General features: G+C 61.2%; 1 protein-coding gene across 1 annotated transcript in view; it reads right to left on the bottom strand.

Annotated features, from left to right (window-relative positions):
* Nucleotides 1–471: 471 nt before the first annotated feature.
* Nucleotides 472–10815, bottom strand: part of LOC308359646 (coronin-7) — a gene marked incomplete at its 5' end in the record, with an annotated part of 56184 nt that continues 45840 nt past the window's right edge. The window contains 19 exons of the mRNA XM_080830854.1: nt 472–1090; nt 1204–1290; nt 1833–1924; nt 2338–2473; nt 2741–2857; nt 3398–3487; nt 3586–3727; nt 4501–4586; nt 4666–4770; nt 4845–4987; nt 5069–5155; nt 5262–5370; nt 5838–6013; nt 6302–6428; nt 6952–7098; nt 7209–7301; nt 7381–7526; nt 7604–7661; nt 8144–8198. Of these exons, the coding sequence (XP_080686980.1) occupies nt 1085–1090; nt 1204–1290; nt 1833–1924; nt 2338–2473; nt 2741–2857; nt 3398–3487; nt 3586–3727; nt 4501–4586; nt 4666–4770; nt 4845–4987; nt 5069–5155; nt 5262–5370; nt 5838–6013; nt 6302–6428; nt 6952–7098; nt 7209–7301; nt 7381–7526; nt 7604–7661; nt 8144–8198 (2002 nt within the window). The 3' untranslated portion in view covers nt 472–1084. The remainder of the gene's footprint in view (nt 1091–1203; nt 1291–1832; nt 1925–2337; nt 2474–2740; nt 2858–3397; nt 3488–3585; nt 3728–4500; nt 4587–4665; nt 4771–4844; nt 4988–5068; nt 5156–5261; nt 5371–5837; nt 6014–6301; nt 6429–6951; nt 7099–7208; nt 7302–7380; nt 7527–7603; nt 7662–8143; nt 8199–10815) is intronic.

Here is a 10815-nt window from a genome sequence, read left to right as displayed (position 1 = left end):
AGACTCTGAATACCCTGCTCTCCCTACATCTTGGCTGCTCCCTTTCCACATTTCCCCCCCCCCCTTTTTTTTCTTAATTAAGTAATCTCTATGCCCAACATGGGGCATGTTTAACTCACTACCCTGAGATCAAGAGTTGCATGCTCTACCAACTGAACCAGCCAGGTGGCTCTGTTTTGTCTTCTTTACAGCTTTCTTCATGGTCTGCTTACTTGCACACAGTCTGGCTTCCCAGCACAGCAACACTGGAACAAGTACCTCGAGAGGCCTCGTCTCTCTCGTTCATTACTGTGTCTACCATCCACAGCACTGCCTATGTGCTGGATGAATGAAAGAACTCGTAGCAGCGGAAAATAACTCAGGAGCAAAGTGAAGCCTGGGACAAGGGGGAACCCAGAGCCAAATTCCCTCACCCATCCTCCTGTTCCCTTCCCCTTCCATCAGCCAAAAGACCACAGCAGCTCAAGAAGTCGCCAGCTTCGAAAAGTTTAATTGCTGAAAACATCCAGGGTATATTCAGGCCAGTCCCTGAGGGGTTCACAGCCCCCTGAATTGGGCCCTCAGCTCTGTAATGCCCCTTTCTCCTGGTTTCAGACCTGAGGAGGAGGGCAACTGGTCCCTGGCCCCTGAGACTGGTGCTGCTCCAAATGGCCTGGCAGGGGGCCAGCCCCCAAGGCTCCTGACGAGAAGTGGGGCAGCAGGCAAGAGAGGACAGCGTGTAACAACTGAAGGCGCTGGGCGAAGCCAGCCCAGGCTGGGACCAGCCCAGGGGTGTGCTACTGACCCCCACTCCCCCCCACCCCACGCCCACACCCCTGGCTCCCCATGCTAGCAGGCAGCTGAGGAGAAGCAGCCAGTCCCACAGAAAGCAGAGGTGCAGACAACCCATGGGAGCTGCAGTGGGGCCCAGAGGCCAGAGAAGTCCCCAAGGCTCAAAGGAACCCGGGGCTTTGGGATAAAGTGTGCCAGGGCCAAGAGGCCTCTCCCAGCTGGAGGGTGAGATGTGAGGCGTGCAGGGGGCACCACGCCAGGTGGTTCTAGGAGGTGGCAGCGGCCGGTGAGGCTAGAGGTAGTGGTGGGCAGGCTAATCCTGGGGAGATAAACCAAGGGGGAGGGGGTGAGAGGTCTGGGGAAGGGTGGGGGGCATTGGCTGCAAGGTGACGGAGGAAGGGAGGTGATGCCAAGGCCCTCTTCTCTACTCACCCACTCGTCCTCGTCCACACCTTCAAAGGAATCCTGGGGGAGTGGATCCTCCCGGTTCCCTAGCTTGGCCACCATGGCATTCAGCAGCTAGGAGACCGGACAGGAGAAGAGTTGGGAAGGCAACAGGACAGGACTTCCAAGCCCAGAACACAGGACCTCACAGTTCGAACCCCGTCAAAGATTGTGAAAAGAGCCATTTTCATCAGAGCCATTTCATCTGACAAAGTGGATGTTTTCACAGAAAAAGAAACCTCATCAGGGATCAGGGAGCCAGAGGCAGGTGGACACACAGTACTGGAGCCCCAGGGCAGCTGTCTCCGCACACTGCCTCAGACGCTCAAATGTGCGCCAGGGTCCCAAACGCGCTTGGGTCTCAAAGCCTTGGCTCTGTTTGGGTTGGGCCAGGCCAGATAGGGACCTCTTTCTGCCCTTCCCTGGCTTCCTGAGTCCCCTGCCCCATGGGTCAGCTGCAGGGCTCTGGAAGGTCTCCCCATCAAGCTGCCCAGCCGAGCGAGGGATGACACCAGCTCCTGCCCCAGCTTGGGCTGGACTAGAGAACGAGAAGCCAGTCACCAGGTGTAGCCGGGACCCTGTGCGGGCCACAATGGCCAACTGTGTCCTGTGCCTACCTCTTCCTTCTTTTGCTGGTCTGACTTCTCTTCCAGGTAGAGCGCTGAGGGTGGGACCCGTCGGGCAGGGGCTTCACGGGGGGCCTGGCTCACTGGGGTGGAGGAGGGACAGGCATTGGACATCAGAGAATCCCCCCAGGGAGGACTCCTTGCCCAGCCCTTGAATCTTGGGGCAGAGGCGCCAGAGGAGGTGACAACAGCTACTCCACCCTCCGTTCACAGGCCTGCTGGGGGCACCCGGCAGTGTGTGTGTGTGCCTGTGTGCACGTGCGTGTGTTCCTGTCAGGGTTGGAAATGTGGTGGAAACACAGACCCTGGGCTCTGTCCTCAAAGGCCTCAGAGTCTGAGCCTGGAAATGCAAGCACCCCAACCTTGGGAATGCCAGGGGTTCCTGTGTCCCATCAGGGACAGACTGCCCCTTTCTTGGACTTGGCCATTTGCCCCTTTCTCCAATCCTACCCACTCCCTTGCTTCCCACTCACCACCCCCCAGCTCCTGATCCTACCTGGGGTCATGCCAGGGGGCTGCAGACTGAGAAGCCGGAGCTGCCCATCGGCACCGGCCAGCCAGGCGCTGGCACTGAGCACTGGCTCCCAGCTCACGGCTGTGTCTGGGAAGACATCATCCTGGAAGAACTCTTTCTGTAGGAAAGGAGGAAGGGGCTACCCGGAAGCACCAACCAGAGGCCCAGGGCACACCAGCATCCCTTGGGAAGGCGGTAAGGTAAGACCCAGGACCCTGGGCTGGGCTTTCTGCCAGTTTCAGGATCTCAGCAGAATAAGAGGTACAGGTGCCCCAAAGAGCAGTGAAATGGGACTGTTTGGTGACAGGGCCAGTCAGGCTCCAAAGCTCCTGACAGGGGTTGGGAAGGGGGACTAAGTGTTGGGGTGCTATGCCCCCAACCGCACCCTGACTCGGGGCAGCCGGAAGGCGACAGGCTCCAGGGAGGTCTGGCGAAGCCGCAGGCATCGGGCAAACTCTACTTCCCGCACGTCACACTCCGTCTTGGGCAGGAGGATGAAGCCCTGGGAGAACAGGGGAGTCTGAGCTGCCACTGGGGCCTTCCCGGAGCACCGACACCACAGCCTGTCCCTGAACCGCGGCGAGCTGGCGGCGCTCCACTGCGAGCTCTCTGGAGGAAAGACACCCTGATGGGTAGCCCTGATGGCGACTTCACGCTACCGACAGAACGTGTTCAGTGCAGAGCTGGGGGGACGCGTGTGGTAGCCCCAGAGGGTGTCTCCACTGACAGCTCCCACAGATGTACTAAGTAAGCCCGGCAGCACAAAATCAGCTGTAAGATCAGCTAAAATGAGTAAGAAATCACTGGATGTTTACTGCCCTGGTTTTTAATATAATTTATTTGTAGGCTCATATAACTTAAGATTTTATGGATTAATTTTTAATAGCGGTAGAGTTTAACAGCCAGCTTCAGAGAGCGGCCAGCCGGCCCTGGCCCAGTGACCTGCTGACCTCACAGGCCCCTGCACTTCCCCATCTGGCCAGGAGAGGGCGAGGGAGCCCGGTGTCCTCCAGAGAAAGGAGGACTAGGGAGCGCCCCTCACCTTGTGGGGGTCCGGGGACGTGAAGCTATTGCACTCCAGGAAGAAAGGAGCCTCTGGGAGCAGCTCATACAGGAACACGCGGGTGTCGCCCTAGGTCGCGGGGTGGTGAGAGGGAGGCGGCCAGCTCAAGCTGCCTTCCTCCCCACCGCTCACCTGCCCACCACCCCCACCTGCCTACCCCAGCCCACCTTGCCGGTGAGTAGCACCAGGCTGGTATCTGGGTCATAGCTGGGAAGCAGAGTAGAGGGAGCCACGTCCAACCCCAGGACCGCCAAAGGGCCACTGGCCAGGGCCTCGGTGGGGTACAGAAGTAGCTGGCGCTCACTTCGGCTGCAAGGGAGATCCGGGGAACAGAAGCAGGTCCTTAGAGCTGCAGAGGCCTGGATCAGGGCAAGGACTCTGGCAAGCACCCTGGTCAGGCTGGGGACCCAGAGGGCTTTGGAGCCTGAAGGGGCTCTGTCCATTCTCTTTCCTGATCCAGTTCTCAGAAATACCGGTCCAGAGTCATGCCACAGCCTCATCCCTGACCACTACTCCCTCTGTTGCCCCGACCCTTCTCGGCACAGCCCTAACACTGCACTGTTTCCTGGCCACTATGACCTGTAGTCTGGACTTATCTCCCCACACTCAGCTTCTCATCCTTTGCTCTGGCCTGACTGGTCCCTTCCTGGCTTTCCATCCAGACTTGAATGCCCTCTCCCCTGGGTTTCTGGGTACTAGCTCTTTTGTGACTCAGTTCAGATGACATCTGCCTTAGGAGGCCCTCCCTGGTCCCTCCTCCCAAGTGCCAAATACCCATCCCCCGGACCTCTCTAGTAGGCTTGGATTCTTCATGCTCTTTACCTGGTCCCCACCAGGCATGGGCTCCAGGCAGCAGCACGGGGTTCTTACCTTCTGGGTTCCCACTTGACTCATTCTTCCTCCCCACCTTCCTCTTTCCCATGCATCCACCAATCTACCCACCCACCCACCGATACATCCATCCATCTTTCCATCCATCCAATCAGTGACTAGCAGGGACAGCTTTTGACGCCTAATACATGTATGGGCGTCTGGGGGAGGAGGGCACAATTAGGTGGGGATGGTGGTCCCTGAGTCCTTACCTGTCAAAACCAGACACCAGCAGGCAGTGGCCATCACACACCCAGACCACGCGGGCTCCACGGGCTCCCTCGGGCCCTGGGCCTTCCTGTTGGGATACAGCACGTGAAGCCCAGCAGCCATCCCTTGGGCAGGTCTGGAGGCCGCCCCCAGTGTACCCTGCTCACCTGCAGGGGCTCAGGGCCACCCCGGGGCTCATAGACCCGCAAGTACCCGTCCTTGCAGACAGTGGCCAGATGTCGTCCGTCGGGACTCCAAGCCAGGCTAAAGATCTGGAGGCAGGTGCAGACAGATGTGAGAGGCAGCTCTGCGCCTGTGGCTGGGTCCCTGCCCCCACACGTCCTACCTGGTCCCGGTGGCCCTGCAGCTTCAGCCGCTCGGCTCCCACCTGGAGGTCCCAGATCCGAATGGTAAGGTCATAGGAAGAGGAAGCCAGCACGTCGGCGGCCAAGGGGTGGAAGCGCAGAGAGTAGATCTTCTCTGTGTGGCCTTGCGGAGAGGCATGGGGGAATGCTGAGCCGCTCAGGAGTCACCGCCCGTCTCCCAGCCCCCACCCTGGGCCCAGCTGACCTGTGAGCACAGCCTCAGGTGTCGTGAGCACCTCCTGCAGGCCCTCTGGGGGCACCCGCCACAGTCGGATCCTGGCGTCCTCCCCGCCTGCAGAATGCAGGCTCATCACTGCTGTGCCCAACACCTCTGGGCTCCCCCCGCCCTCATTCAGACCCCCGAACCCTCCCTCAAACCTAGCACCCAGCCTCCTTACCCACAGCAAGGCGGCAGGGGTCAAAGGGGTCCCAAGACAGATCTGTCACAGCGGCCCCATTCTGCAGCGTGGGCAGCGCTGTGTCGGGCAGGCGGCCAGGCTTCTGCAGCTGTGGGAGGCAGAGCCCTAGCCCGTCAGTAACAGGCGGGGAGCTCAGGGCAAGCTGCGAGCCCGCACCCCCGCCCTCTGCAACCAATGCCCCACTGCTGGGTGGCCCAAGCTCTCTGCCTCAGCCATCTTCAGCTGAGCCCCAAGTGCCAACTCTGAGGTCCCAGAAAGTGAGGGGGGCAGTGTGGAGCAGTGGTAAGAGCTCAGGCTTGGGGCCCAGGCAGCCTGGGTTCGAATCCCAGCTTACACGGCTGTGTGACCCGACAGGTCACCAAACCTCTCCGTGCCTCACTGCTCTCTTCCATCCGTAAAACAGGGAGAAGAGTGGTATCCCGGCGGGACGGTGGAAGGGATTTAAGGGGATGCAGGGTGAGTGCCCGGCACTGAGACTGAAGCTGGTGTGGGTACCCCATGCCCTTAGCTTCCTCCAGGGCCCTGGGGCACACAGTGGTGGGAGGGGTCCCTCACCTCCAGCACAGCCACTTGCCCACCACTGCTGAGTAAGGGCACGGCCACGCGTAGCCGGTTGGCACAGAATCCGTCACTCTCGCCGGGCGTGGTGAGGTTGAGCCCCTTGAGGTTGGTGATGTGGCTGTCTCGGTGCAGGACGGTGCCCTGAGCATGGCGGAACTTGGAACTGGGGCCTGGCAGGTGGCAGGGACAGAGCCACATGAGGATGCCCTGCCTGTCTGCTTGCCCTGAGTCCCGGCTGCCTGCTCCCCTCACTGCAGGGCACACGGCCCGTGCCCCGGCCTCTGCCAACACAACTTGCCCAGAACTACGCCTGGAAATGGGACTTGCAAGCCCAGGACTCCAGGGAACATCCAGGCTGCCCTCTTCCTTGAGACTCACCTCATCCCACAGGGACAGGTGACCCCACCCGGAGGGGAGGTGAACATACACAGGTTTAGTTCCTGCCCAGACACACGTACCCAGCAGGCTCGGCAGGGACCTCTGGCTGGGGCTGGTGCCAATGCCGCTGGAGCTAGAGAGCGAGGGCCCCAGGCTGGAGGGCGTGCAGGGTGAGGTCAGCGAGCTGAGAGGGGAGGAGAAGCCCTCCTGGGGGAGAAGCACCCTGGGTCAGCCAGCAGGCCCCCAGTGTGTTGGCCAAAGCGGGATGGCGCTGGGGTTATCAGTCTGGGCCCCTCCTCCTGGGCGGTGGGACACTGTGTGGGCAGGAAGCCCCACTGTGGGGTGTTGGGTGGACACACAAACACCCACGCTGACCAGGGCTGGAGGTGACACAGGCGAGCTAAGCTTCAGACTGCGCGGACAGAGGGTGGTAGCTGCCAGCTCCTAGCTTTGTAGGAGGACAGGCCCAGTTCGGTTAAAATCTGCCAGGATTTCAAGAGAAGCCAGAAATCTGGATTTTCTGTGAAAGTCTTGCTTTTCATGTGTTTGCTCAATTTAGAGAACAGTGCGAAGTTCTTTATTTATGCTTCACGTGTTCCTCTCTCTTGCACTTAACAGCTAAAAAAGGCTCAAAGACCATCAGGCGGCCCAACGTGCTTGCCAGCTTTGACTCAGGGGACCCACAGTGGCGGCAGCATGGGGAGGACGGGCGGACAGCCCAGGTACTCACGCTGGGGTCTGCATCACCCCCAGGGGTGTCTGCAGGCACGGCTGCGGCAGGCGGGGCTGTATCTGGGGCGGGCTCCGCAGGGGGCACCAGGCAGGAGGTGAAGCTGGGGTAGGGCCGGTGAGCTGGGTGGAGGCTCACCTTCTGCACCTGTGGGAGGAGGCTGGCGTCTGAGGTGGGGGGGTGGGACAGGTGTTTGAGGCTGGGTGAGCAGACAGCTGGACAGTACAGTGCAGTGGCCAGCCAGGCCGTGGCCCTACCTGCTGGTTGCTCCCAGCCCACCAGGCATGGGGGTCAGAGGCGGGCACACAGCCTGCGGTGTCTGGGAACAGGTCCTCGTGGAACTCCACAGCCTAGTCGCAGACAGGTACGTGGCCGGGGAGGTCCAGGCTGCCCAGGCCCTCCTGGCCCCTCACCCAGGGTCCCCCTCACCTTGCGAGGCACATGGTAGCTGACAGGCACGACGGCCGTGTCGCTCAACTGCAAGACGCGGAGCACCTCACAGCCCATGACAGCCAGCGCCCGCCGGGGCACGAGAGCCGCCCCCCGCAGGACATTCTCCAAGAGGCACTGGGTCACTGTGGGGGACACCCCGGGAAGACAGTCAGGGAGGGTGGGAGAGAGGAGGGGGAGGACGGAGGAGAACAGGGCTTACCTGGGCTCAGTGCTGGCTGCTGGGGGGCTACCTCATAGCAGTACAGCTGACTCTCGCCCTGAAACAAGCCCAGCCTGAGTGCGGCCACTCTCGGTCAGGCCGCCTGCGCCAGGCCTCCTCCGCGGGCACCGGTTCCGTGCCCCGCCCCAGCTCCCGCCCCCTAGCCCCGCCCCGCCCCACACCAGCCCCGCCCCCCCAACTCCCGCCCCCAAGTCCACACCAGCTCCCCGCCCTCAGTTGGCTTCACCGTGCACACAGTAAGAACAGGACACAGTCCGGATTTACAGAGCGCCTTGCCACGGGCTAACCCTGCTTGAGTGTTGGCCTTGTCCACAAAGCTGACATTCTTGGGCGTTACAGTCATCCCGACCTGAATGCCACTCAGCCTGACAAGGGTGCAGCCTGGGTCACACAGCTTAGGCTTCTTTCTGTCCCGTCTCCCAGCTGGCGGGCTAGGTCAAAGGTTGGGACGGACCTGGCACTTGAGGGCACTACTGGTGGGGGCGCTGACAAGGATGGGCACTCCAGCGTCTTGCTCACCTTTCCTGCCAGGATCAGGAGCCCGGAGTCTGGGTCCAGCAGGGGCAGCAGAGACCTGAGGGAGAGAGGGCGAGTGGGCAGGATGCGGCCAGCCTCTGTCCCTGAGGGGCAGCTGGAGAGCGGTCAGCCTCGTGACTCCAGATGGGGGCTCAGCCCAAGCACCACGCTGGCCGGGAGGGATGTGGCCCCTCTAGCTGTGTTCAGCCTGTCCCCTGGGACCCTCCACTTTCTCTCTCCCTGTGCTACCAACACACCGACGCTGAGCACATCGACGGTGCTACCAACACACCGACGCTGAGCCTTTCTTGCCCTGGGTTCCCCATCTGCCCACCTGCTTCACTCCAGGACTCATCGGACCCTGGGCATAGGGAAGCTGGGCCCTCCTTCTGCACCTCAGTCCTGAGCTCCATCCCAGGCTCACCAGCTCCAGAAAGAGCCCACATGCACTCTGTCCCTGGGCTCCCATTGTGGCCAGCCCACGCATCAGGCCGGAGTTACCAAGGAAGCCGAGTGGGCCTGCTGGAAACAGGGACTCCCTCCATCCCTGCCCAGTACAGTCGGCCTGGGTGCTCCAGGTCTGCACTAAGGTTTGGGGACACACTCCTCAGTTACCCCAGGCTTCTGATGACATCTTAGAGACTCAGAAGCCTCCTCAGCATGACTTTAAAGCTCAGGCAGGGGCTGGGACAAGGGCCTCCTTCGCCCTTCCCTCCCCATTCTCTGTCCCCACTCTGGATGGGGAGCAGTGGCTGGGAACGTAGGGGGCAGGCTGGAAGCCCCCAGCACCCCCGCCACTCTATACCAGTCACCTCTGGACTGATGGCCTGTCACTGTCCAGGAGAATTCTGACAGGTGCCTTCCTTTGTTAGTTTCTTCTCCCGATCTCGATTTCACATCCCTAGGGACCCAAGGGCCTGGACTCTCACCCCAGTGCTGACACTGCCCCTCAAACAGAGACCCTTCCTCGTTGTCGTCCCAGTGGTCAGAGGTCGCCCAGCTGCGGCAGCTGCATCTATCCCTCACCCAGACAACAGAGGGCCCAGCCCCCCCCCGCCCCCGCCTGTCCATTCCCTCCTGGCCAGCTGCCCAAAGCCTGCCTGCTGCCCACCTCCCCTCCCTACCCTACTGGGAGCCACAGAGTGGGCTGGGGAGCTGGGTGGGGCCCTGGGTGTCTCCACAGCTTCCGGGAGTCCTCCGGGCCCGTCACCTGTGAGTAACAAGGCTCTAATTACCTTGGGTCAGTAATGTAAGCTGGGCTCAGAACTGCCCTTCTTGACCTGGTCTGACTAGTGCCTTCCGTGGGGGAGCAGATGGGCAGGGGGACAAGGCTGGCGAGTGACCTGAGGTGCACCCCACACGGACGCTGGCTCCACTGGGGCTGAAAGCAGGTCCCTTCAGCGGGACCTTCATTCACTCACCCATTTACTGCCAACCATTCATTCCTTTGCCGAGCTGATCTGTGCCCAGCCCTTGGCTCGACCCGTAGCTGGGACTAGAACTGAGTGCAACGGACCCCACCTCTGTCCTCAGGCTGCTCACGGCTGGGCCTGAGAGCTAGACACACTCATCCAAACATGTGAAGGAAAAGCTCCCTGGGGACCCATGGTTGGAGGGGGGGGCTGGAGGGAAGGGGCATGTTCCCTACGCCCCAAGGGGTGAGGAGGAATCAGCCAAGTGTGGAGAGTACTCTCCAGGCAGGAAGAGCCGTCTGTGCAAAGGCTCTGAGGTGCGGCAGGCAGGTACGTGGTCTGTTGGGGAACAGAGTGAAGGATGATGTGGCTGGTGGCCTGGGCAGTGAGGGGGAGGGGCTGAGCTTCCAGGAGGGGTGAGCAGAGGCCAGACAGAATGGGGCCTGGTACATAAGAAGGGGAATTCTGCCTCCCTCCATCACACAAGCAATAAGAAGCTGATGACACGTCTTTAGTGAGGGGGACAGGATCAGACGTGTGCCGAGCGGAGATCGCCGTGTGGAGATGGACAGGAGGGTGTGGAGAGGAGAGGTGAGGGGCTCAGGGTAGCGTCTGAGAGCGAGTGGAGGGACTCCTGAGGCCCCACTGTCACCTTGACAAGAACCGCGGAACGGGCCTGTGGGTGGCATTGACAGCTCATCCCGGCTCTAATCCAACTTCCTCAAGACGCGCCACCTGGCCTCCCTGCACTCCCTCCCATCAGCCCCAACTGGCCAGCCCACTGACTCAGGTGCTGGGGGCGCGGGGGCAGGAAGTCATGGAGGGCAGGGCTGGCTCCTCCAACAGGTCAGGCCAGTCTTCCTCGCTTCGGGGCAGAGCCATCCACGGCACAGGCCGGGAAATGGGGTCATGGCACCCACCCCCAGGGCTGACCAATAGCTGGCACGGGTCTGACCCCAGGCTTGTAAAGAGAGCCAAGCCAGGTCTGGGTCTGGAATACAGAACATGGTTCCTGGCAGAGGACCAGAGATGGTAAGAGCTGGCACGGGCACCTCTCCCACTGCTATGCTATAGGGCAGGGCTGGCATCTGGGCCCGCCACTGGAAGGACTCTGACTCAGGTCCAGGGGTCTGCTCCAGAACCAAAGTCACAGAAGGTCTGGAGCCCAGACTGGGCCCCTACGTCACAGAAGATGCAGGACAACAGTGGTACCAGGTCACAGGAAGGAGGAGTTAGCACCTGATAATCCCACCAGCTTTCCCA

Source organism: Martes martes, assembly GCF_963455335.1.
Source record: "Martes martes genome assembly, chromosome: 18".
Classification (NCBI taxonomy): Eukaryota; Metazoa; Chordata; class Mammalia; order Carnivora; family Mustelidae; genus Martes; species Martes martes.
Note: the sequence above shows the minus strand (reverse complement) of the source record. Positions and strands in the feature narration are given on the sequence as shown.